The sequence below is a fragment of the Dipodomys spectabilis genome, unplaced genomic scaffold, assembly GCF_019054845.1.
Source record: "Dipodomys spectabilis isolate Male_0828 unplaced genomic scaffold, ASM1905484v1 ptg000082l, whole genome shotgun sequence".
NCBI classification, from domain to species: domain Eukaryota; kingdom Metazoa; phylum Chordata; class Mammalia; order Rodentia; family Heteromyidae; genus Dipodomys; species Dipodomys spectabilis.
The window spans coordinates 2,228,216-2,251,866 of NW_024870759.1; the positions used below are offsets into that span (position 1 = coordinate 2,228,216).

The 23,651-nt window shown below is 38.5% G+C and overlaps 1 protein-coding gene across 8 annotated transcripts in view; it reads right to left on the minus strand.

The window, feature by feature from the left end:
* The window catches only part of Cask (calcium/calmodulin dependent serine protein kinase), a 345,788-nt gene extending 326,547 nt beyond the window's left edge, over positions 1-19,241 (minus strand). For 5 of the 8 annotated variants that reach the window (XM_042683597.1, XM_042683593.1, XM_042683598.1 and 2 more), the window contains exon 1: positions 18,994-19,241. In XM_042683597.1, the coding sequence (XP_042539531.1) occupies positions 18,994-19,052 (59 nt within the window). In that variant the 5' untranslated portion in view covers positions 19,053-19,241. The remainder of the gene's footprint in view (positions 1-18,993) is intronic. The other 3 variants (XM_042683599.1, XM_042683601.1, XM_042683594.1) reach the window with 1 other exon arrangement.
* Between the last annotated feature and the right edge of the window lie 4,410 nt (positions 19,242-23,651).

Here is a 23,651-nt window from a genome sequence, read left to right on the forward strand (position 1 = left end):
ACTAAGTCTGTTGAAATTTTCTATGGAATTTTTCAGTTCAGTCACTGTGCTCTTTAGCTCCAGAATTTGTTTGATTCTTTTTAATGGTTTTATCATTTTATTGGACTTTTTCACATATCACTTCCCTGTTTTTATAGTTGTCTATATTCTTTTATAGTTTACCAAAATCCTTTAAAATTCTTACTATGAACTGTTTATCAGGCAGTTTATAGATATCCATTTATGATTAGTCATTGGTGCTTGTTCTTTTGTGGTATTATTTTCTCCTGATTATTCACTGTGGTATTCTACTGGTGTCTGCACTCTGACAACGTATTACTTTGTAAACTCTGCCAACTTTAGCAGAGAAAGCACCACACCAGTGAAAAATTTGGGACAGACTACCTGCAAGGATCCATGGATAATGAGAGTTTTCTTATTGGTTGGCCTGGTGCCTAGGTCCACCATGGCTAATCTGGTATTTACGTCTATTTAGCATAGCCCTGTTGACTGAGCCTGCACATGTAGGCCTGAAGCTTGTGTTCATGTTCATAAATCCTGGGTCTGTGTGGGTCAACTAGGATTGTATATTGTAGCTAAGTCCTGGTACTTAAGTTCACATCTGCAAAAATCCTTTTACAATGACAACACATGCAGTTTCAGGAATTAGGACATGATCACCTTTGGAAGATCATTACTCAGTCTCTTACACATACTCTCAAACTGTACTTCCCAATAAACACTTCTCCAGCAGTTCCTGGGGTACATACCCTACCAAAGACAGAGAGCAAACAGATTTTAGTATAAATTTAGAACAAGATAACTTCAAAATCATGACAAGAATTCATTCAGGATTCTTTTTCAGAATTCAATCAGGTCTCTTTTTCTTATTAAGAATTTTAGGGTCAACCAGGCTCAGTGGCTTCTATGTGTAATCCTACCTACTCAGGAGGCTGAGATTTGAAAATGAAGGTTCAAAGCCAGCACAGGTAGAAAAGTCTGTGACACTCTTATTTCCAATTAGCCTGAAAAAAAGCTGGAAGTGGAGTTCAAGTGGAAGTAGCTCAAGTGGCACAGGGCCAGCCTTGATTACAAAAGCTAAGTGATAGTCCCCAAGTCCTCAGTTCAAGCCCTAGAACCATGTACAAAAAACATGCAAACACTGAAGTATTCACCAAGCAGAAAAGTGTAAGGAGGACAAAAGCTAACTTCAGTTAAGTACTATAGCAGTTAGAGTAGAGATTAAAATGCCTGTGAGTCTGAAGAAGTTGATGCATAAATTGAAGCTAAGACCCTAGACTAGAAGACCACTTCCAACACAGTGCCTGTAAATAGGGCTCAATATGCCACTATGTCACAAATGAGAATTTGGTTAGTACCCTTACTTATATCTTAAGACATTATGCAATCTCAACCAAGTGAGACAGTAGCTCCCCAAACTGCCTGACATGACAGAACTGTTTCTTTAATGGATAAATTCCTTTGACCCTTGGGAATATTTAGAAATAAACTACAGAAGTGGAAGCAGAGAAAAAAAAGGCAACTAAGGGTACAGTATAGCATCACAAAAAACACACTTGTGTTGTGCTCTGAGGCAAGTAAAGCCAATAAATGTGTATACCTGCATACAATGGTGCAGACATAATGTATCTTATATGCACAAAATGGTGCCATTTTGAATGCTTTACATAGTTGTAAAGGGCTAGCAACAAAGTATGACTAGAAGATGGCAAAAAAAAATCCAAAACTATTAAGCAGAGAGAAGCTAAATACCTCTGGAATTACAAAACCTAGATTAGATACTCAATAAACTCAATGTATAAAATGTGTGTAATAGGATCAACTAGGTTCATTTGTTTTGAGAATAAAATGAAAATAGGTTGGGAGTCTCTTAATGTCAGAGACAATGGGGTATGTAAAACTACCCCCCAAATATCATTTCTCGAAAGTGTAATCTGTCTTCATTTTTCTATGATTTTTACTATGACCTTACCTCCTGTCCCCTCTTCTTTTCCTTTTATTAAAATCCCTGAATGAAACTTGAAGTTCTGCATTAATGCTCCCTAATAGAACTTATGGTAAAAAAATCTGTGCTACCCACTATTGAGCAACTGAAATGTAGCTAGTGTGACTAAGGAACTGAATTTTTAAAATAACATCTTTTATTGAGATACAAATTCACATACCATAAAGCTCATCTCTTAAAAGTACACAATTCAGTGAATTTCAGTGTATTTATGAAGCTGTATCTCAATTATCAAGCACTAATTCTAGAATACTTTTATAACCTGAAAAAGATAATTCATGCTCATTAGAAGTCACTCTTTAGTTTCTATTCCCCAAAACCCTAATCTAATTTCTGCCTCAATAGATTTACCTATTCTGGACATCCTATATAAATGGCATCATACAATGTGTTGTCTTTTGTATCTGTCATCTCTCATTTAGGGTATTTTTTTTCTTCTTTTTAAATGTTTTGTTAGTGTAAATTAATTGTGCAAGTATCATTGTGATAGTTACACAGTATGTATAATGTACCTCAAATTCACCCTAATACTTTCTTAACCTTCCCCTTTAACATTTTTCGGTGGATTTTGTCATGCTATTTTCATCGATTTATGTAATATAGTTAGATCATATTCATCCCCAGAACCTTTACCTTTCCCCCTCTCCACTTTCAGAGGTCCCCCTCAAATACTCTTTACCATAATGTTTTTTAAGTTAATTAATGTTAAAGAATGTGTTTGTATTTTATTTCTTTTATAGCCAAACCATATTCCATTGTGTACAACAAACACATTTTGTTGTCAGGCACTGGTGGCTCATACCTATAATCCTAGCTACTCAGGAGGCTGAGATCTGAGAATCACAGTTTGAAGCCAGTCCAGACAGAAAAGTCTGTAAGACTCTTATCTGAGATTAACTACTCAGAAAAAGCTGGAAGTGGTGCTGTGGCTCAAGAATGCTAGCCTTGAGCACAAAGAGGCTCAGGGATAGCACCCAAGCCCCAAGTTCAAGCCCCAGGACCAGCAAAAATAAAAATAAAAAGCACATTTTGTTTATCCATTCATCTGTCAATGACACTGGGGTTGTTTATGCCTTTTGGCTATTGTGAATAATGCTGCTTGAGTATTTATGTATAATTTTTGTGTTAGCATATAAGTTATTAATTTTCCTGGATATATACTTAGTGAAATGGCTGAGTCACCTATGAATTACATTTAACATTTTGAGAACTTGTAAGCATGTTATCCACAGTGGCTATTCTATTTTATATTCTCACCAGCATCAAATGAGAGGTCTAATTTCTTTACAATCTCGCCAACATTCGTCATTGTGCATCTCTTATTCTAGCCATTCTAATGCATGCAAAGTGGTATCTAGTTGCACTTTTGATTTGCATTTTTCATGGGTAAATCACCTTTGGAGAAAGTTCTATTCAATCCATTTTTAAAATTTTTTGTATGTTTTTGTATTGTAAAAATACTGTACAGAGGAGTTACAGTTACATGAGCAAGGTAATGAGTACATTCCCTATTGAGCATGGTTGCCTCCACCTTTTTTTCCCCTACCATCCCTTCCCTCCCACCTCCACAACATAGTGTCTTGCACATCTCATTGTTACAATGGGTCAACCTGTATCCCTATTTAAACATTTTGTATTTGCCCTTCCCCTCCCTGAATTAGAGAAGTGTATATACAAGATGCAGGGCATCGACATCAAATACAGTGAAAACAGGAGTTATACCATGGGGAAGAACATACAAAGAAATAAAAAAAATCACATGGTACATTATAAATGCGTTAGAAACAATAGCAAGAAAGAAAAAAGATATTTGTGTCCTTATCTTGGGTTCATTTCACTTAACATCATCTTATATTTTCTAACCACATCTTGCTAATGGTTACTATGCCTACCTTTGGTGAAGGTCAAGCAGGACTGGTTAGGTGGCTAAAAGTCAAGTCCGACTCATGACTCACTCCAGATATTCCACATGGAACCACCAGTGATTCACCAAGAAGAGGAATAAAAGGGAGTCAGTGTGATATGAGAAAAGAGACCTGCTAGCATATAGCCTGACACTTAGGAAGTTCTCAAAATTTAGTACAGATGATATAAAACAACTCATGTTTTTTGAAGACTTGGCAAAGCTCCAATATTCATCACCTTATTATATCAAGCCTATGAGACAGAATTTACCAGCTCCATTTTACAAATTGTTTTAGAAGATCACATGTACCAGTTATTAATCTTATTTACTATAGTTTCCATTCCTTTTCAAACCTAGAAACTTTTTTTTGCTGGTCCTTGGGATTGAACTCAGGGCCTGGGCATTGTCCTTAAGCTTCTTGTGCTTAAGGATAGTGCTCTACCACTTGAGCCACAACTCCACATCTGCTTTTTCTTAGTAGTTTATTGGAGATAAGAGTCTCATGGACTTTTCTGCTTAAGCACAATCCTCAGATCTCAGCTTCCTAAGTTGCTAGGATTACAGTCGTGAGCCATTGGCGCCCAGCTAGAAACTTTTATTTGGCTTAATTATAGCAATGATTTTATACATCTCAATAAGGAAAAGTTAATTATTATTCAGGATTCCACCATTACATTTAGTATCTATGATAGAACTCTATGTCTAATAACCCATCTCAAAAAGCCATTACAAGGTCTAGATGATTTTCAAGTAGGAAAATACAAACATTGCCTTTGTGTATTATGAAACAAACTTTTCTTTTTAACGTGTTTAATCCATCTTCCTTTCCGTCTTTGAATTGGCTGAACCATATATTGAAGAGCTACTATGTATGTCCTTGGTGATATAGCAATGTCTATGACAGCCAAGAACCCTGACCTAATGAGATTCAAAATACATATTAAAGAAATGCATGGCTTTAAAAGTACACAAGTGGGGTTGGGAAGGTGGCTCAGTGGTAGAATGCTTGCCTTGCATGCATGAGGCTCTGGGTTCAATTCCTTAGCACTACATAAGCAGAAAAAGCCAGAAGTGGCACTGTGGCTCAAGTGGTAGAGTGCTAGCCTTGAGTTGAAGAGCTGAGGGAAAGCGCCCAGGCCCAGAGTTCAGGCCTCATGACAGACAATAAAAGTACACAAGTGCCAATAAATGTATGTCACAAGGAGAGTAGCAGAGTATACTTCATAATTAACCTTATCTGATACTGCAGCATGAATACCCTTAAATGATACTCTCTGCCTAAGAACGTGTGAATCTGAACATTAATTATAGCCTTTTAAATGGTTCAAGCTCCATAAATTTGGCAGAACTTCTCTACAGCAGTTGCTACTCTAGAAGTAGCACACTCAGCTATCAAGGTAGTGAGGAGAATTATTAGATCTTACCTGCATTTCTGTACATTGGCCCAGAAGCCTCTGCACACAAGGGGAAGAGAACATTGTCTCACCCAAGTATTTGTTTTGCCTAAATCATGGTGTGATTTCCTATGCTTTCATAATCACCCACTCCTGACCCCTATTTCAGGTAGATAAAACAGAAATGATTAGGTTCTTCTGATGATTCCTGTGGGTAGCAACAATAACACTATTCTTTTAAAAAGAGTTCACGTGTTATTCACTGCTCTAAATAATTTAATTTTTAAAATACTGCATTTCAACCCTATGTTACAAGAAACAGTAAAGCTCAAGTTCACTGGTAGATGGGTTGCCCTTGGCAATACAGGCTGGCCTTTGCTTGACCTAGTCCTTTGTACCTCACCTCTGGGATGAGTAAGCGGAATAAAAATTATAAATTAAGTTGATTGGTAAAGCCTAAATGAAAGAGCTAATACAACAATTTCCAGTCTCAAATCTCATTGACTGATTTGTCTTACCCAGAATCTTATTCCAAAGTACTGAACACACAGATTTACAGGGGGAAAAATAATGGACCAGAGAAACTCACCAGTAATACAGCTCAGTACCATTTAGCCAAGTCATGTTTCCTAATTTAAAAATATCAACCATTTAAGGAAAAAAGACAACCATAGAATCCTAACTGCAAAAACAACTTTTCCTTATTGCTGTGAGAGCCAATGGAGACTATGAGAAAGCCTTTCTTTCAAAAGTTACATTTTCTTCAGTGGTGCAGGTAGACAGGAAGAGTAGAAGTACATTAGTATGAACAATGGTAAAAATTTCTTCATGGATTTTAGAATCCTGCCACCAATTACCTTAATGCCAGAGAATAAGTACAAAGTAAAGTCGAAAGTGCATTCTACCTGACATTCCCACAGATAGAATCAGCTGGTTGGGTATGAGAAGGCTAGCAACTCTCCCAGTAAAAAGTATAAGATTGTCCACAATATCTATGTGCACAGAACATCCTGGTGAAGTTCAAGTAACTACAGTATTCCAGGACAGGATAACAATGCTCTAGGTAGGATGACACTATTTCAATGGCTTAGACCATATCAAACAACTCACAATAATTCCTAAACTTGGCAGTCACACGGTAGGCATTCTCCTGAGGAGTAAGAAAGGCAGGAACAACTGGGAGAAATGAAGATTATAATAGATGCTTAAGTTAGATTACACTTGAGCACAGAAAAAGAGAGGCTTTATCAGCACAGAATCAGTGAGAAAAGGTCACAGAATCGTTAAACAGGCTACCACTATTACCAAGCAGAAAAGGAAAGGGCACAGTAGTATATTATTTTCATTCACAATTCTCTAGTCACCAAGTTAATAATTTGATACCAGAGAGAGGAACAAGTTTGTAGAAATATAAAAGCAGACACAGGTGTTTACCTAATCATTTTAGCTATTAGCAGTTCTGAATGATGGACAAGAAAAACAATACCAAGGCTTCAGCTCAAGCAGGGATCAGTAAGCTTTTTGTTTAAAGGGGCAAATGATAAATAGTTCAGGCTTTGTGGGCAATATAGTCTCTGTTAAAACTACTCAACTCTCAAATTCTGCCTACACCATGAAAGCAGCCATAGACAATGCAGGCTGTGGGCCAATTCAGCATATTAGCTATACACTGTTTACTGGCAGTTCTCAAAATTTAGTGTGCCTCAGAATTCCTTCAGAGGGCTTGTTAGAACAGATATAGCTTCTGATCTGTGGGGTAAAGGTGGAGCCTGAGAATCTGCATTTCTAACAAGCATCTAGATGCTGCTGCTAGCAGGTGGTGATTCCACCCTTTGAGATCCATTGATTTAGACCTTACACACTAAAGGGAATGCTTAAGCAACTAAGTTCATACCTGACTGGCCATAAACATTTCTTACTTAGGATCTTCCAAACTTCAAGGCCCAATTAGAATTAAAGAGAAACAGGAAACACACTAGCTGAGATTATTCTGCTTTGTTTTGACTTCAATATAAATTCATTACTGCCCCATCAATGTTGTTAAATAAACACAATTGACCCTCACATCTCTTTACTCAATATTTTCATGCAATATGTTCTAGATCCTAGAAAGAGTCAAGAAGTATTAATGTCTAAAAATCAAAGAAAATAAAGACAGTTTTAAAGGACAATGATTCTTGAAAAATGAAAGAAAATCAACAAAGCCTACTTCTAATTGTAAGTGCTTCATCTGAATAAAGGAAGTTTAAGACTTAAGAATTGTGTCGTTTTTATAAGAATGCCATGAAATTGATAATACAGCTTATTATTATCCTTCTTTTACAAGATGAAAAAATTGAGGATGAACAAACCAAATGGTGATATTACACAATTAATAAAAAAAAATCCCTACATTTTTCAAATCCAACTCACACCTCTTTTTAGGGCTATGTTTAGGTCTAGATATATTTCTTCAAGAGGAAAATATTCTCACAAGATGTTCAAATCCATATTCATATTGTGAGCCAAATTCTGAAGCTACCTAGGCAAGTCTAACCAAGAAGCCTGAATGTTAATCAGATGTCAATTTAAAATTCTCTCTACCATTAGTGCAAGCAGGTAATAGATTGTGAAATGTGACCAGCAGTATAATAGAAGCTCCAACAACAGGAGAAACAGTAATATAAAATAATCCAAAAAATAGATCAGCAAGCCTCAGATGGCACCCTCTACAGGATTTCAAAGCTTTTTATTTTATGCCATAAGTATAATGAAAATGGTTTAGTTTGCATAAACATTTACACAGATCATCTTCACATTATGAGAAATATTTTTTTATAAAATAGCATCACCTACAATATGTATGGATGGTAGAAGCTTTTTCCATTCTTACTAGTATGCTTTAAAAATATTATACATTGATTATAATGTGAGATAATTACCTTCTCACTCTAACTTGTGATCTGAATATTCTGGTAATATTTTTTCAAATTTACATTAAATACAATTTTGTAAGTCTTCATAAAACAGCTTCCTGTTTATTTTACAAGTATCTAATTATTTTACAAGTGATTAAGAAAAATTATTTGTTAAAATGATAATCTCAAATTCAATGTCATGTTGTACTGCTAGGGAAAAAAAAAAAACAGTTAAATGTTATTAAGCCTAAGAAGACTGATAGAGATTCTTACATAAAGCCTGACAATTCTGCTTTCAAATTGATGGCTCTAATGGATGTCAATGAAAACTTCTAACCTAAATAATATGGTATAAATAATATTGTCCAAAGGTTATCATAGGAAAAGGTACATTTTACTGTTCTCTGAAGCCAATGTAAGAAGTATTTTATATAGAAATGGCTTAAATAGACCTCTTAATTCCAACAGCATCATTCTTGTACCTGAGAAGACAATATGAATAAAATGCTGTTCTATCGATTTAGGTAATTTTAGATTCAGTGCCCAATCTTCCCAGATTATAACTTTAGGGTCATTGTATCTCATTTTGTCCACTGTTAAGATACAGAAAACTGTCATAATAAAATCTGGGGAAGTTGTGTACAAGAATATTATAAAAATTCACATATCCTGTGTGTAGTTGGTCTTAAATATGTAGTCTGAGATTTTCCTGCTCTCAGCCCTGAAATTTTACATTATGAACAGTTAACCTATCAAATACCCAAATGAAAAAGTAAAATGCAAATTTCATCTTTTTACATAAGCATTGGAGCTTTTCACATAACTGTAAAATTATAATATAGAACAGATTTACAAATTATGGAAGTCTGTAAACTAAAAACAAAGCAGTTAAGTTTTGATAAAATCCACAAAGTGCTCTTAAATATATTTTAAAATGTCCATAAGATTTCTTTAATTCTCCCTACCTACATTCTGCTTCTTTTTAACATGAGGAAACAGGCCCTCAAAAGTCTGAGCTATCCAAGGAGAAGACTGATAAATCACTTTCTTTTTCAAGATCTCCCCAACACATTCTATGGTTTTCTTACTTAACACACTTATTCAGCAACTACTAGAGTATTTATATGTGCTGTGACTGAACTGTACAAAGGATAAGCATGTGATGAAATCAGTTGTGACTTCTGCCTCATAAGTATGTTCAGTCTAGATTCAGTCTAGGTTTAATTGCCATCTTTTCTCACAGAGAGCTCCTTGAGACCAGAAGACCCAAGTGTTTGGTGAATAGTAATCGTGACAATCAAAATAATAGCAACCTTTAGACATTTTCCATAGTTCTTGTTATTCAATCCTCACAGCAACCCTGCTGTGGCATATACTATTATTCTTATTTTACAGATAAAGAAACAGAGGCACAGAGAAAGAAATTAAATGGACAAAGACATGTTAGCATCACAATTTTACACTCATAGAACAAAGAATGCTCATTTCATCAGATTATTTATGTAAAAGAGCCTGTGTTTAGTACCAAGAAAGAACACATTTGGAAATTGTTGAAACTTATGTACATAACTGCCAAAGGTAATTTGAGTATCTCAGAGCCATTCTACAAATAAAAAAGACTTATGCTATACTTTGTAATCACTAGTCCATGTAAATGGCTTGTAAAGCAGCTATCATTTCTTCTACAAACAAGAAGAAAATGGCCACATCGTGCCCTCAGTTACCACATCAGATCTCTGGGGGGCGGGGGGGGGCGGCTGTCTTACAAGTGATAAAACAATAGTGGTCCACATGTTCTAAGAGAATTATATACTATGGACTGGAAGTATATGCTATTTCCTAAAAACACAAATTATATGACATAAAATAGCAGTGATATAATGGTAACCTACCAGGGCTAGAAGTGTCTGAAATGGAATTAATAAAATCACTTCATTTAATAAACATTGAAGTCTATATATTGTTGAATAGCAATATTTCCATTCCAGATTTAAATATACCTAAATACTCTTAATTCAAGGTCAAAAGTCTAAATGCAGATGTAATCTATACATTTTAAATATCACTAAACTACAGGACAGAGGCAGATTAATCATTCTCATGTGTAAATCATATAAATAGTCACAATAGTACTTATAAAGCTAAAAAATGTACAGTAAAAGTAATCAAGATGATTAAGGAGAAAAAAGCATGTGCAAGAGCTCAAGAAAAAGTCAAATAATGTATTTACATAAAATTGGCCTAAGCGCAATAAAGTAATCATGTTCTATTGTGAATAGGTGCACACAACTGAAAAAAGCCAATAAAGAAATTTAGTTAGACAGTGGAGGAAAGACAAATGAGAAAGGAGAAGAGAGAACTAGCCTCATCCAACCTGGGCAAAACCTTTGATGCAAGAATCAAGTTTCATATTATGGAAGAATTTAAGATATCCTGTGATAAGTACTCAAAAACTTAAAGTGAATTTAAAACATCAAAAACTTATTTTTTCACTTCATGAAAGGCATGTATTTAATTGATAGTCATTTACAAACTAGGAATAAAAATGACCTAATTTTAGGAAAACCAAATGATTTTATCTAAAAGCCACTCATTAAAATCTACAAAGATACAATTGTGGTGGAAAAAATGTACATCTCTCTTTGTCCTAAGTATGTTTGTTTTTAGATTTATACATACTATAAAATTAGCAAAATGCACAGAATTGAAACCAGAATCCAGCTTTTCAGACATACCACAAGGTGAATAGTAAACATTATATTCTTTTTTTGTTGTTGTTGTTGTTGTTTTTTTGTCGGTCATGGGGCCTGAACTCTGGGTCTGGGCGCTGTCCTTCAGGTCTTCAGCTCAAGGCTAGTGCCCTACACTTGAGCCACAGAGCCACTTTTTCTGCCTATGTGCTGAGGAATCGAACCCAGGGCCTCATGCATGCAAGGCAATCACTCTAAGACTGAGCCACCTTCCCAGCCCCCATTATATTCATTTTAATAGGGTCTTTAAATTGCCCCTATGTTATAGCCATGTCTTTTCTTTATCCTCAATGAGTTGGCATTTTACATTATTGATGTTCCCCTCTTTGAAACATCTGTGCTGCCCTGCTATCCTGAGTCTTCTGAGTTATATTCCAAATCGCAATTCCACAGCTCAGGTAAGCTCTAAGAACTCACTCAGTTTTACTTCCACACAGATCATTCTCAGTCTATCACTGTCATTCCATGGATCTCATCCAATTTTCCAGTCTAACACTGGGCAGACTAATTGGGCTGGTACCGTCCAATTAGAAATGATTTGCACTCAAACCAAAGTTAAAAGCTATCAATTCATACCATGGAAGACTAGGTCACAAAGAGTCACATACAATCTTTCTGGCTATAGAAAAAATTTTGGAAAGCTGGGTGCCAGTGGCTCACACCTATAGTCCTAATTACTCAAGACTTTAAGATCTGTAGGATCGTGATTCTAGGCCAGCCCAAAAAGGAAAAAGTGCAAAACTCAGTCTCCTATTACCAAGCAAAAAGTTGACTGAAGGTGTGGCTCATTGGTACAGTGCCAGCATAGACAAGAAAGTTGAGCAAGCATGAAGTCCTGAGTTCAGGACCCAGAATCAGTAAAACAAAATATTGTCAGATATGCTATCTTTAACGCAAAATTAGTATTCCAATGATCTCATTTTGGTTTTTAAACAAATAAGTTCCAGAAATATATACAAGAAATTGAACAATGTCTCTGGAGAATTGGGAAAGAAATTTGAGACGATCGAGAATCACTATTTATATCACCTACATTTTAAAATTTACAATATGTATTATTTCATAATTTATAAAAAGTAGTTAAAATAAAGTAGTAAAATGTGTTAAATTGAAAATGTACATTAACTGCAAGTCAACTTGGCTTTAGAAATACAATCTTTCCAGTAGAGAAACTCAGACAGATTCCTTATACTGATGTGAGCTCTACAATCAGTAACGATACAGTAGCCCCAGGAGATAAAGGAGTGGTTTCTACAGCATCTTATACCCAGTTGTATAAATCCAGAGCCATATTTGGTGGATCCAAAATCTGCATTATCAGTTTTAAGCAAGATGTAACTGCCCCTACCCCCAAATGTCAAAGCAGCATATCCCATCAGCTTGCTGATGGATCAGGTACCTGCTCTGAAGTGGTAACTTGGTCTCTTAATTAAGTGTGCAATGCTGGTTGACAGCTGAGATGCTTAAACTCAGAAGCTCTGAGTCAGTACAGAGAGCAGAATTTCAGTGCTTTTACTACAGGATATAGGAATAACTACCCTATATAAATCATCCCGCCCCCAACAAACACCTATCTCTGAAAACCACACTTGACACTTTGGAGTAATTATTGTATTTTGTCTGTTAGGGTAGAGGAATTGGAAAGAACAACTGGAAGAGTAAAAGGAATAGAAGAAGTTCCAAAACCAATTATATTCTGGATAGATGGCCAAGTTTCCATATTTCAACTACTAAAGGACACATTGATAATTGGTTACTTTGGTGACAAAGGCTGATGATTCATTAAAGAGAATGGCAAAAGAAATCAATAAAAGAATGAATAGTATATAGGCCTTCTTCTGGAAGGGTGAGAAATGTAATTAGAAAGTTGAACAATCAAAAAATTTGCAGTAAAAATAAGTAACTTTGAAAATGAAGATGAGTCCAAGAATCCCAATGCAGTATTTTTACAACTTAAATCAGAAGGTAACCACAAGACTTTAGAACCAACTGGACTCTCAGGAAATCTTATGCAAAGTATCCCTTCTTGATCTCAGTATGCTCTGGAAAAATGGGTAAAATGAAATGAGACAATATACACAAAACCGCCTAACATTAGAAAGCTAATTACCTTTATAAAGTAGCCACTAGGTATTAATTTGGAAAATTAATATGTCAAAGTTCCTTTAAACATAGTGTTTTGTCACACTTAAATATGAAAACATTCACAAAAGGAAAACAATTCAAACAAATCTCAAAAAAGTGAGGAGTAAGCCGGGTTCTTGTGGCTCAGAAATCTGGGGATCATGGTTCAAAGCCAGCTTGGGTAGGAAAGTCCATGAGACTCTTGTCTCCAATTAACCAAAAAAAGTCAGAAGTAGAGCTGTGGCTCAAATGATAGGGTCAGCCTTAAGAGTACAAAAGCTCAGGGACAGCACCCAGTTCTTGAGTTCAGGGCCTAGGACTAGTACCAAAAAAAAGTGGTATGTCTGCTTCATTAATTTGTTGAGTATAGCTACAACTAGAATTAGAAGAGTTGTTCATGAAAAGGAAATATCCAGTAACAATGTAGAAGGGACAATATAAATACAATTCATTGGGTGAAAATGCTGTCAATATAAGAAAAAAAAAAAAGGAAGCTGGCCACCAGTGGCTCTAGCCTGTAGTCCTACTCAGGAGGCTGAGATCATGGTTCAAAGCCAGTCGGGGGAAAAAAAGCCCCCATGAGACTCTTATCTCCAATTAACCACTCAAAAACTGAAAGAGTTGTGGATCAAAGTGGTACAGCGCTAGCCTTGAGTAAAAGAGCTCAGCAACAGGGCCCAAGCCCTGAGTTCAAGTCCCACAAATCGACAAAGAAAATGGACAAGGATGAAGGTATATGTCAAGCATATGCAAGCATGTCATAAGAAGTATTTAGGAAGACAATTTCCAAATGTCACCTTCTAAAGCAACCTGGAAAAATAGACATATAAACTATTGAACAGCTAACTCCCTTCCCCAACAATTCCCCCAATCAAACTCCATCATCAAGAATCAGCATTGTTTCTCTACTCCCAGGGAGGCCTGCCACCTGTAGGAATCCAAATTCTGTGTCTAACCGGTTTTTCCTCTATGAAAGTATAGCTGAACCTCCATGGCTTGGAGTCTCCAGGCTCTCAACAATGTGGCTAGTGATTGTGTTTCATTTACCTTTCTACACTGGCTGTCACAGTGACCACACACTCTTTTCATGGAACACTACTCATTTCTGGAAAATTCTCAGTTCATTCAGGTTCACATTTGACCTTTTCCTACCATCAAAAACTAGCTTGCCGACAATGTCTGGGTAAAATTTCCAGCAAAGAGTCTCCAACAGCATGTAACATTCTTCCTGTAGCACTAGAAACCCAAGTCACCAAGCCAATCAACACACATGTAAACCATAGTTATTAGTATAAATTAGTAAAGCTGAATTTTTTCTATGTTGAATTATATACTTTGTATATTATTATTCCAGTATTTACATCAAGGCTGCATTTAATTTGATTCTCTGGCAAAACAACATTATTGGAATCACAAGTATGGAATCTAAAGTGTACAAATAACTTAACCACTGACTTTTAATAGATTGTATGTGAAAACACAATCCATACTAAGCTGATAAATTTCTTAATATTGTTAAGCCTTTACAGTGAAAAGCCATCAACTGTTCTTGAAGCAATTCTTGTTCTGTGTTGTTCTAAACATCACACAATTGTCATGTTAGTATTAGATGAGTGTCATAAATCAATGTGAATCTTAAAAGGCCCAAGAAATCAAAGCCAAACATAGATGGAAATTAAATTCTTACACAATGAGGTTCAAAAACACAAGTGTATCTAAGATAAAAATCCATGTTTTGGTCTAGTACCTTCAATATCTACCAAAAAACATTTATTCTACTTTGTCTGAATTGTAATCTTCTTTTAAGCCAGTTCCTAAATACTACATCCATCATCTAAGTTTTAAACCAATGACTCTCAATCATAGCTGCACATGAGAATCATTTAGCTTAAAAATTGCCAGTGACATGACCTACTCCCAGAGATTCTGGCCTCACTGCTCTAACATAGAGCTCTGGCATTGATCCTTTTGAAAAGCTCCCCTGGTCATTCTAATATACAGCCTAGTGGAGAACTACCACTTTAAACTAATGCAGCCTTTTGAGACAATTATTACTCTAAGGTTGATAAAAATGCTTTTTAATGAGGCTTTATTTAAACCCCCTCAATTCATTCCACAGCTAATGAGTGAGTGTTACACTGCAGGTAGTATAGTAAGTAATGGAGAAAGATGTATACGATCCACTTCCTGTCCTCAAGAAGCTCCCTATTAGCTGTGTAGAGAGGCCCATAAATAAGTAACTGTAATTAAATATGATAAGTGCTCTGGAGGTGTAAGCAAATACAGCAAGCCTCACAAACTGGCATGTCATCCTTGAGCAAGGGTCATGCTGCATTATTCCAATTTTAGTCTATCATCTAGCAGTACAGGAAAGTCAAGTTACAAGTTGTGGAATATCCTAAATACTAGTACAAATACGCAGCCTACATAAGGTGAGAATGATGAGTATTTTGCTCTTCTCTTTCACAGAAACTGCTGTGCCAGAAAGTTGGCACTTTTCTACGTTTTAATTTGGATGAATCCTCTTAAAAGTTCCTTCATGTAATATTACTGATTGTACATTTAACTACAAAATTGTAAATTTGTAAAAGCTTCAATAAATGGTCATGACATAAAAATTAGTCATTATCCTGTATTTGCACAATACCTTTCCTTTCCAGTAATTGCTACATTTGCTAAGACAAGTAGTTTGGGGATTATGATAAGGTCCTATTACTGGAGATTTGTTTCTAAGCTGAAATATATTGTATGAAATTGTTATGGAAACAATAGGCATTCAAAAGAGTTTCTGCAAGACTGTCAAAAATAAAAAAACACAGGGGAACAGAATTTTAATTTTATTTAAAGAAATGGCATCCTTCCAATCTGTATAATTAATCAGATACATGGTTCTCTCCAAGATAATACTAACAAGGGTAAAGGCTGAAACCACTAGAAAGAAAATACACTGCAAATACCTCAAGTCTTCTCAACCAAGGCAAATATACAGTGAAGGATCTAAATTAAACTGGAACCTTCCTTTACATCAAGTAAAGCTTGGTACACAGTGGATGAGTGAGTAGGTGGATAAGTAGGTGGATAGGGAGGCAGGGGAGTAAGTGGGTGGCCAATTAGTCTTGAAAAGTGAAATGCATTTTAAAGTGTCTTAGTAAAATTTAAACCTATTAAGACCTAGTGGTTACAAATTGTGATATTAATTTGATATAAAACAAATTCAATAGATGTTGGACTGAAATTAACAAAAAGATTTTTAGTACAAGTAAAGATCTTTGAGGTCTTTCTGTCTAAATCCATAATTGAAGAAATTCTAAGTTAAACCTATGCTGTCAAGATCTCTGAAAGAAAATCTCAAATGCATTTCAATTTCAGGATCAATACATACTGAGACAATTTACCGAGAAACCTTCAACCTTTACACAGGGTGAGAAACACTATCATTACATTCTTTAACACAAAGGCTACCTTGCATTCATTATTTCACACAGAATGGCATTTTATAAATGGCACTGACCAAGTCAGATTTTGTAGGATGTGAATGAGATTTCACAGTTCATAGTAGTGAAGCTAGCTTTAGAATAACTATCATCACAAAATTAGCTTTCTCTCCCTCCCTGTGCAGCTGTGAAATAACAGAAGAGATAAATTTAATTCTGTATCAGGAGTGCTTCCTTGAAAATATTCTATCAATTGTAAGTCAGCAGAATTCTGACTGTGTTAACATGATGCTGACCGTTTTCAAGAGTCAAGGTGATCACATTATTACCCTTCCAGACCTTAAGGAATCAGAAGTAGTCATCAAAATTGATTCAATAATGGTTACTTTCTACCATTGCAATACAATTAACATTTTAATTTCACATTTTCCAATTATGACTTTGCTGGCTCATTTACATCAGCTAGAACTAAGACAAAACAAATATCACTCTCTCTCACATACAGCTATTTAGGGGCTTTGGGAAAATACCTAATTTACCTTCACTGAGAGCTCCCGACAATGATGAAACCGAAGAGGTTTTTGCTACATTTTTCTCTCTAGAACTGTCATTCAAATGTGGGTATTGAGTACTTGAAATGTGGCCAGTCCGACTGAGAGGTTGGATTCAGGATTTTATTTAATTTTAATTAAATTTAAATGCAAAAAGAAATACTGAGTTTGGCTATTGTAAAACTTTCAGGTATGTTTGGAACAACTTGGGTATGTGAATATACTTTTGCACATGCAAATTTTATGAAACCTAAATACAGATCAAGTATTTCTGGGGAAATTTTATCCTAGCATCAGAACTGAGATGTACTGTCATTGTAAAATACACACTGAATTTCAAAGATTTAGAATGAAAAGATGTGCAATAGCTCAACATTTTTTCTTATTACATACTGAAATGATAATAGGATCTATGGGGTTAAAGAAAATATTTTATTAAAAATTAATTGCACCTATTTGTTTTAAATCTACTAGAAAAATTTAAATTACATATGTGGTTTTCATTACATATCTTTTGGACAGCGCTGGTTTCAGGGCACTTCCACAACGACTTTAGCAGACACGTTTGGATATCCTCCTCCTAACAGACAGACTGGTCACTAAACAATAGGGGCAAGGAGTAACGTGTTCTCCTAGTAATTGGGTCTGAGTAAAGTGTGGAGCAAGCTCCTACCCACAATTTCACCATGTGAGGCAACACTACCTCAATGTGGAAGAAAAAAAAATGAGTTATCAGCACTCAAACAAATTGCAATTGAGTACCGCAGACAACTTAAAAGATATAGAGCCAACTGCTCTAAGGTCTTCGTTTCATTTTCCAGCTGCGGATCTTAAAAATAGACAATAAAGCACCGCTTCCGAAAAGAGGTAAAATATCCCAATGGTAGCTATTAAATAAGCAAAATTTGCCCTTAAATCTTATCTCAACTTCCAAAGCCACGGCATACACGCTGAGCTAGGAAATCAACTTCAGATTGCCAGCATTTCCCTCACAAGCAAATTAACAGTACTCGTGCGCTTGGAATATTGTTTGACAAGAATGAAAAGGAAACTATTCAAAACAGATTTAAGGAATGGACAATTAGATGAGGAACTGCAGATTCAATTCTCAATCAGCATTGTGATTAATCTGATTCCCTGCTTTTCCCTAGAGTAATTATACAACACAGATGAAAGGATGAGCATTTGGACTGTCAGTTCTATATTCTAGACCAGCCCAGTGACTCAAAGCAGACGGCTCTACCACGCTAACCACCATCCCGACAACAGTGGAAGAGAGCCTCCAGCACTGATTGAACAGTCATTGCATAACGAGGCATTAAAAATTCGGGTGTCCACAACTCTTTCTACGTCCATCTACACCATGTGAAAAATTTACTGGAACTGGACGCAACCCATCTGAAATGACCCCCTCCAATCCGGGCATAGGGTGAACACAAAGGCATCTGTCTAATATCTTGCACAATAGACACACACCCCACAATTAGAACCCTGAGACGCTCTTTCTCTCTCCCTACACAAGCAGACGAAATGTATGATGCTCTTTTCGTTAAAAACAAAAAAGGTCTATGATATATGTAAGGTAACAATAACCCCAAGTGTTCCTAGGAAGCAACTATAAAAAAAAAAATCAGTTCTGCCACGTCCCTGTGCAACCGTCAGATAAAATGCAAGCAGGCAGCCCTACGCCTTATGGGGTGGTCGACCTCGGCTCCTTGGCCTCAAAGGATCGCTGGGGAACCCCCAGACTCCCTCCTGGCAAGAGATCCAGGTACACGTCTATAAATACTCCAGGGTGAATAGGACGAGGAAGACAGAAGGGAGGGAGAAAGGGAGGGAGGGCAAGGGGCAGGCCCGGAGCGGGTGCGGGAGGACCCAGACATGACTGAAATGCATTTTTCCACAGTCCCGCTCCCTCGCGTGGAGACTCACTTGCCGATCACCTCGCACAGCTCGTACACATCCTCGAACAGCACGTCGTCGTCGGCCATGGTCCGGAGGGGACAGCGGCCGCAGCGTGGAGGGCTTCAGAAAACCGGGGTGGGGGGCGCCCAAGAGCTCAGTGCCCGGCTCCGGGCTAGCCGCCTCCCCGCAGGACCTGCGAACCCTCGGTGCTGAGGACGACTGAGTGGGGCCGCGAGGCCCGGAGACTGCAGCGCCTTCCTCTGCGGGCGACCGCCCCGGCGCGGGCGGCGGGGCCGGGGCGTGGGAGCGAGGGCGGCCCGGGCCCGGCGCCGCCCGCCCGCCCGCTGCTCCTCGCGCTGCTCGGGCCGCGCTGCTGCTTGTGCGGACCCTGGGGGACCGCGCGGTGCCGCACTCTCCTCTCGTCAGCCCGCGCGGGCTGCGAGGCCGCGACCGCTCCCTCTGCCCGAGGACGGCTCCGGCGCGGCGCGGGCAGCTCGGACTACAGGGGGGGCAGCGGCAAGACCATAGAGGGAGGATCGCCGCGGAGGGAGGTGGCGGCGGCGGATCGGCGCTGGGGACCAGGAGGCGGCGGCAGAGACGCTCCCTCCTCCTTCTCCTCCTCCCACCGCCGCCGCCCGCCTGCCCGCACGCCCGAGAGTGGGAGGGGGATTCGCGGGACTAGCGCTCAGCACGGGCTGGAGCCGCGGCCGCCGCCTTCAGCTCCTCCCCTCAGCCTCAGCAGTCGACGAGTTCGCAAGCCCCGCGCACCCACCTCGCGCATACACGCCCTCCTCCCGCTTCAACCCGCGCGGCTGCCAGATCCACAGACCCCGCCCACTCCAGCCCGAAGGGAGGTGGTGGCCCGTGGATGGGGGGGGGACTAGCGAGCCGGAAGGCGCATGCGTGCGGCGCGGGCCACGTCACAGTGAACGGGCGGGCTTCTGGAATCTAGAGGGCGCGGGGGGTTGGCAAGTGGGGTGCGCGGGCTGCAGCTGGTAAGGCGGGGCTGTCGGAGTTCATCGCCTCTCAGCCCAGCCTCGACTAACCTGCGAAAGAAACCAGAGACAAAAGGTCCATGGACACACACACACGTTCTTCGACGTGATCCTCTGAACTCTGGCCGCTCTCCCCCTTCTTCTTTTGTAATCGTAGGAAGCCGGTCCCAATTTTTACTGCGAGGGGCGGGGGGGGGGGGCAAGAAAAGGGTGGTAATGAATGGGAAAGCAAGAGGAGATGGAGATTGTCGCTCAAGACTATTCTTGGCGGCGGATGCTTTTAGTGCCACCCTTGTCATTCCTTAGTGAAGATGAGGGCTTGAGGAGTGGAATTGTCTGGAAAATAAAAGAACCAAACCGAAAAAAAAAACTGTCTAAGAAGGTGTACATGAATAAACACTAATCTAGAGACCGGCTTCTCCCACGTCCTACTCCAAACTCAACAAATATCTAGGTAGATTTTATCCCTGTTAGAGACAACCAGAAAGGCAGTCCCCGTTATATATTTGTCCCCAGGCCCCCAAGCACCAACTTTGCTCTGTAAATGTTCGACTTGTCAGGATAAAAATGCAACACAGAGAAGTGGATGCAGAGGGCTAGCCAAGGGAGGGAGATTGTGGGTGTAGCCTCTGTGCTACATTGCATTCAGCATGAAGATTTCTGTTCAACTGAGCATGTGCAGAATGAGCCAACGCCATCAGACAGGTATATGCCTCAGTTGAAGACCAATAAAAAAGTCTTTGTTCCTTCGCACAGCAAAAGTGCCTGATTAGTTCATAAATCGGCTTTCAGAAACTATCTGGTAAAATTCTCAGTGCTGTAAAAAAATTTTAATACTATTTTCCAAAGTGGAGGGGCCGGGTAGAAACTATTTTTCTCTTTAGAAACCTCTCCTGCTAACCCTTTGACCACTCCCTCGTGAAGCTGAGAGACTTACCAGTTAAGGATTTAGGTACTAAGCCTTTTGTTTAAAGATACAAATAGGAGGAAAATATAATTGTACAAGATTTTCCTTCTCTAGTGAAAGGGGCTTCAGAGCCTGAGAGCTATCGCCCTCTTTGAGGATCCAACAGTTCTCTTAAGGTGACTTGTCGACATCTTAAGGTGAAACGTCGACATCTTAAGATGACATGTCTACATCTCACCTAATGAATAAAGCTTCACTCCATTCTACTCTGAAGTGCACAGAAACCCTCACTAGTCACCTTGTCAGCTTCACTTCCTTTCTCCAGCCCAAGTCTGAGCTATGTCAGGGCTTGTCTGTTTTGTGGTTTATCTTTTACAAGGATCTCTACTCAGAGGTAAAAATGGAAAATGATGAAGTAAAACAGAAAAGAAACCCCATGGTGAGTAAAAAAAGGGCAACTGCAAAGATAAGTGTGCTCTCTGCAGATGGGATCACACCTGGAGTCTTCAGGGTCAGCTAGCCCAACTTCCTCAACTGCAGATGTAAAGTATATATGTGAGATAGTTGATCTTCCAAGAGCCATCCACCCCTCTACTACTGAGTAGCACTTGTGAGTATAACATGGAATTATAAATAAGCTGGAAAAGTGGGCCCTGATTCATTAAACCAATCAATATTAACCTAATACTCAGCTTTTGGTATCCTCTGGTGGGTCCTTGAACCATTTAAGGTTTTCCAGTTAACATCAAGCATGAGACTTTCCCTCCACCAATTCAAATGTCCATCTCCCAGTTCCTACTACTAGACACAGGGCTTCTCTGCTAGTCACATCACTCAGATCTTGTACCATGGATGGTGACAAATGGAAACGTCTTCTGTTTCTAGATCTACAATAACAAGATTTTTTAAATGAATTTAATTCTTTTTTTTTCTTTAAAAATATCCAGTGTTCTTGCCCAATTGATCACATCAATAATTAAGGTCTGTCTTAGTTTCCACAAAGGAAAATATTAAAGTAAGTAAGTATAGCAATAGGAGTAACTGAATACTCAACAAACAATGGTCTAAATAAATGCAAGTGGTATCCTTTCCATGGAGCAAGAAGTTTGGAGATGGTTACTAACATTGGATCAGCTACTTCATTGTGTCATCAGTGACTTAGATTTGTCCTAAAAGGAGATGAGGAATGGGCTTCAGCAACCCATCAGCAGTGTATCTTATACGAGGAAAATTACCAATTATCTTCATCATAATACAGATGTACCTTTTGTGCATCATTGATAAGCCTTAAATTGAAAACATCTGAAGACCCATAAAAATGCAGCTGTAGCTTCACAAATTTGATCTTCAGATGCCAGTGCAAATCTTCAGTGATTGAATGTTGAATGTTGAATATCGTCACAATTCTTGGGTTGTTCCAATGTTATCTCAGCATAACAGACACAGAAGGGGGAAATATAGGAAATATACCTCTGAGAAATAATAGTGTGATAACAACATAGTAGGCTGTGTGGCATGGGCTAATTTAGGCAATTTAGAGTTCAGCCATACTCTATAGTATGATTGTTAAAACATAGCAAATATCAGGATTCATGAATGAAAGCTATTGCTTAATGATCTAAATAGTGCATCCTAAGCTCTCATGAAAGACACTGTCCATCACTCCAGAAAAAGCTACAGATATTACCCCTATCTGCCAACACATAGTTACATACAAGTTCTTTATTTTATATTCATTCAATAAATGCCTATAGAAGCCCCAGGAGCTACAGGTACTCAGAAAACAAGCTTGGTCCCATGCCCTCTCTGAGCATTATTCTAAAAGAAAACAAAATAGGGGAAATGATTCCAAGGAAAAGTAATAGGCATTAGGGTTTGGAAGCATGGGAAAACAAATAATGAGAGGCCAGTGGATCAGGGAAGGCCCAAATGAAGAAATACTTAGACTAAGACTGAAAAAGTATTAAAAGGAGTTGGGCCCAGTGGAGCCTAGATAGAGAGACTAGCTTAAACTATTCAGAAATGAGCAAGAATATATTTTTCTAGGAGAAGAGCATCTTCTTTTAGAAAAGCCCTAGGACATTCCTAGGTCCTAAGAAATAGGAGGAAGAGGTCAGAGATTGTTAGAGAAACAGGTAGGAGCCAGATAATAAAACATTTCAAATATCACCTTAAAGGGTGTGCCCATTAAAAGACGTCCAGTTTCAGTGGCACTAGAGTCTGTGGTAAAACTGGGTCCTCCTACCCTCGTGCATGAGTGGAATTCTACTTTTAAGCAATTCTTCCCTTTGCACTCGGTGCACACTGGCCTCTCCCTCAGTGACTTTTAAAATTGCATATACTCCAGTTGCAAGTACAAAATGCTTTGAATGGTTTTAGCAGACACCATAGGTAACTCCCTTCAAATCCTCTCTGCTTCCTTTGACCATTTCTGTGTGCCCCACCCCAACTTCAGCATAGTGTTACTTCCAAAGTCCATGCCTGTGACATCAGAGGACTTTCCAGAAGCTTCTGGAATCATTTTGCAACCTGGAAATATCTGGGAGTTTAAGTCTCTGCCCCTTCCCCCACAACCCCCACCTGGCTGTTAGCTATTAGCCAATGACTGATAGTGCAGGAATGTGAAAGCCCAGCTCCCTTGACTGAGGACAAAGGGACAATTCCTTACCCTCCAGAGCTCCCCTGGGAGATCAACCTGAAGCTGTCTACTTCCTTCATAAATCACTTGTTCATGAATCCCTATGGAAAATCAGCTTTGGAGAAGCCCAACCTAAGGCAACTGC